The 2,953-nt window shown below is 44.6% G+C and overlaps 1 protein-coding gene across 1 annotated transcript; it reads right to left on the bottom strand.

The window, feature by feature from the left end:
- Window positions 1-1,644: 1,644 nt before the first annotated feature.
- On the bottom strand, window positions 1,645-2,250 carry LOC141041436 (uncharacterized). The gene has a single exon (XM_073507584.1). It carries the CDS (start codon window positions 2,248-2,250, stop codon window positions 1,645-1,647), a length of 606 nt encoding a protein of 201 aa, XP_073363685.1.
- Between the last annotated feature and the right edge of the window lie 703 nt (window positions 2,251-2,953).

The raw sequence follows: 2,953 nt of genomic DNA, 5'->3' as shown, positions 1-2,953 counted from the left end.
TGCTCCTACTTCATTGGTTTGGGTAATAGAATGGTGTTGAAACAGGAAGGTTTCAGTGATTTTCTCCAGGCATCGTCTATTGAAGTAAACAGTTTGGTGCTGATAACTTTCAAAGAGCGTGTTGGGAGGCTTGTTGTTATCTTCAATCTTCTGCCGCAGTGATGTTAGTTATAGCCTTTGAACATAATGGATTTCGTTTAAAAATCTATGTTGCGGTTTAATGTTATTTAGATATATGAGACGACAGGAACCTAACTGTTCATTGCTGTTGTTCGTTTGTAGAAGAGGCATGGATGTGCATCTCTTTTAAAGATGTTTTTTTGGACGGATGTTAGTTAATTGTGGTCATAGTTATAAATACAGTAGAGGCACGTGTGTTGTTTACTCTGAGGCATGGCTGTGCATCTCTTTTATGTGAGAGGCACCTGGATTCAGCAAAAGGAGGCACGGAATTGAAGTCAGAACAGGCAGCGTGTGTGTAGCACCAAAGTTGGACGGGCGATGACGCGTGCTGAACACGTAGAGATACTGCGGGTTTCATGCGAGAGGCACGTGTGTGTAGCACGTATACAGTGGGTTTCATGTGAGGCACATGGATTGAGCAAATGGAGGCATGGAATTGAAGCCAGTACAGACACGGTTGTGCGGAGGCACGGGTATACCGAGAGGAGCACGTGTGCAGCACCAAAGTTGCACGGGCGATCACGCGCGCGGAGCACGTAGAGTTACTGTGGGTTTCATGTGAGGCACGTCGATCGAGCAAACGGAGGCACCGAAGTGCAGTCAGTACAAGCACGGTTGTGTGGATGCACGGTTTTCAACCCTCTTGCTGCTGTCATGAGTCTAGAGGCACGGATGTATGGCAGCAGAGGCATCGGTCCGAATATTTGGTTAGAGAGGCTCGGTTGTGGATGCACAGGTGTGAAGTCTCTAGGGTCACGGGTGCGTGGCACCAGAGGCATGGGTTGAGTTGACACTTAGAGAGCCACGGTTGTACATAGGTCAGTTGCACACAGTAGTGTAATTTTGTGGCATCGTGGAGAACTGGTGTACGGAGAGGAACCTGTGTGCAATAGCAAGGATGTTGTGAATGGACGGAGTGATGTTTGATGTGAAATGGTTGTGTTGTGTGATTTTATTTTATTTTCAATGTGGTCAAAGTAACAAAGTTCTTGTCCCTTGCATCTGTGTACCGAATGTTCTTCTGCAATATTTATGAATTGTTCATGCCAATGTTGAATAAGCATTCTACTGAAAGTTTACAACGATACCATCACATATTCTTGTAAATGCATGATGCATCTTGTAAAGGTTGAGTATGAAAATTATAATACAATATCGTGCGACATATATCTCGTTCTATAGTCATGGATACAATATATGCTTGCTCAATACTGGGACATAACTTACTAATTACATTTAGACACGCACACCACTGTGTTCAAAGTTCAGACGTAAAATAGCAATACAATACAGACAACATCTTTGAGCAACAACAAACATATTTACAACATGGGTTCATTCAACCTAAATTACCATAATAGTTGTGCCACGCACCCGATCCCTCAATCACGGCAGATCAATCAATCACGACACGATCCATTTTCTCGCAATTTACCAACCACTGTTTCCCTTCCAGCGCTTTCAGCCACTGGAAGATCCCTCATCTTTGTTCTTACGTGGGCGGAGTCTTTCTTTCACTGGTTGTTGGTGGAGGTGACGTAGCCCGTTCTTGATGATTAGGATTCTATGGTACAACTCGTAGCTAACATACCCGTCCTTTGCCGCGTACTCAAGGTGTATCGGGGAAAGTGGCTTCCACTCCCAGAACTGGTGCTTCTCCTTTGGGAATGATTTCTTCATGTTCTTGTATGAGGGGTCGATGATGGCCGCTGCAAGGTCAGCCATGGAGTCCCTTTCTCCACCACCATTGATGCAGAATAGCCTCTGGATGTCGACGTGGTGCTCGTCTGGAATTTTGATCCATGCACGGGCAAGCATGGTCTTGTCGTTCCTGGTGTCGACGCTAGTGAAAGTTACCGCTTTCCGTTGCAGGAAGTCAACTAACGCCTGGGAGCGCTCGGACCTGCAGTAGTGGTATACAAGGACATGCTCGCGCATGGCAAGTTGGACGACGGCGATCCCTTGTCGTATGTAACTGCTCTTACGTGTGTACTCGAGGTCGAGGCCGACGAACTTGTTCTTCTCCTCCTTTAGCCATTCCTCGTACTTTTTGATGATCCGCTCCATGGTCCTTGGGTCGTTGGTGTACACCACCTCCAGCACGGTTGTACCGTGGGTAGTGATGTGCTCGGTGAATGTTGTTAGTTTCCCTCGTCCATGGCTGGAGGTGTGCGGTGGTGAACTGTGGCCGGCTAGAAACTTTCAAGGAAGAGGATGCAAATGGAGTCGGAAAAGTGAAAGGGATCTTTTATCATGCAAAAAAGGAAACCGCCAAAGAGCAGTTGCTAGTCACCCGGCGGTTCCAGGTGTAGATTTTTGGAAACAAGCGTTTGTTTTATTTGTTTTTTTAAGATTTTCACTTGTCTTGTTCATTGATTTTTTTTATTCGTTGCGTGCAGCGTGCGTGATCCATATGTGCGTATTCCATCTTTGGCTGTGAAAGTAGTCGTGTGAACGGTAGAACACTCAGCAGATGCATGGTCATGCCTTTGTTGTGAAAATGTATTTTTCAATTAACAATCTTCCTTGGTCAGGGAGGCACTGTTGTTATGTTATTCGGTGCACAAGTGTGTGTTCATGAAAAGTTGGTGAAGTAAACATAGTTTGCACTTGAAAATGGAGTCTTGTTTGGTTTTAAATTGAGATATGTTTCAGTAGATCGTTTGAATAAGTTTGATAACATGGCATTGCTATAGGTTTTGGATCAAAAACTGATTCTTGTTTCGTTTGATTTTTTAAAATGATTCTTTCTGTTTTTTGTTTTTTTGAA

The sequence above is a fragment of the Aegilops tauschii genome, chromosome 2 (genome assembly GCF_002575655.3).
Source record: "Aegilops tauschii subsp. strangulata cultivar AL8/78 chromosome 2, Aet v6.0, whole genome shotgun sequence".
NCBI classification, from domain to species: domain Eukaryota; kingdom Viridiplantae; phylum Streptophyta; class Magnoliopsida; order Poales; family Poaceae; genus Aegilops; species Aegilops tauschii.
The sequence above is the reverse complement of the archived record's forward strand: the minus strand, read 5'-3'. Positions and strand labels throughout refer to the sequence as shown.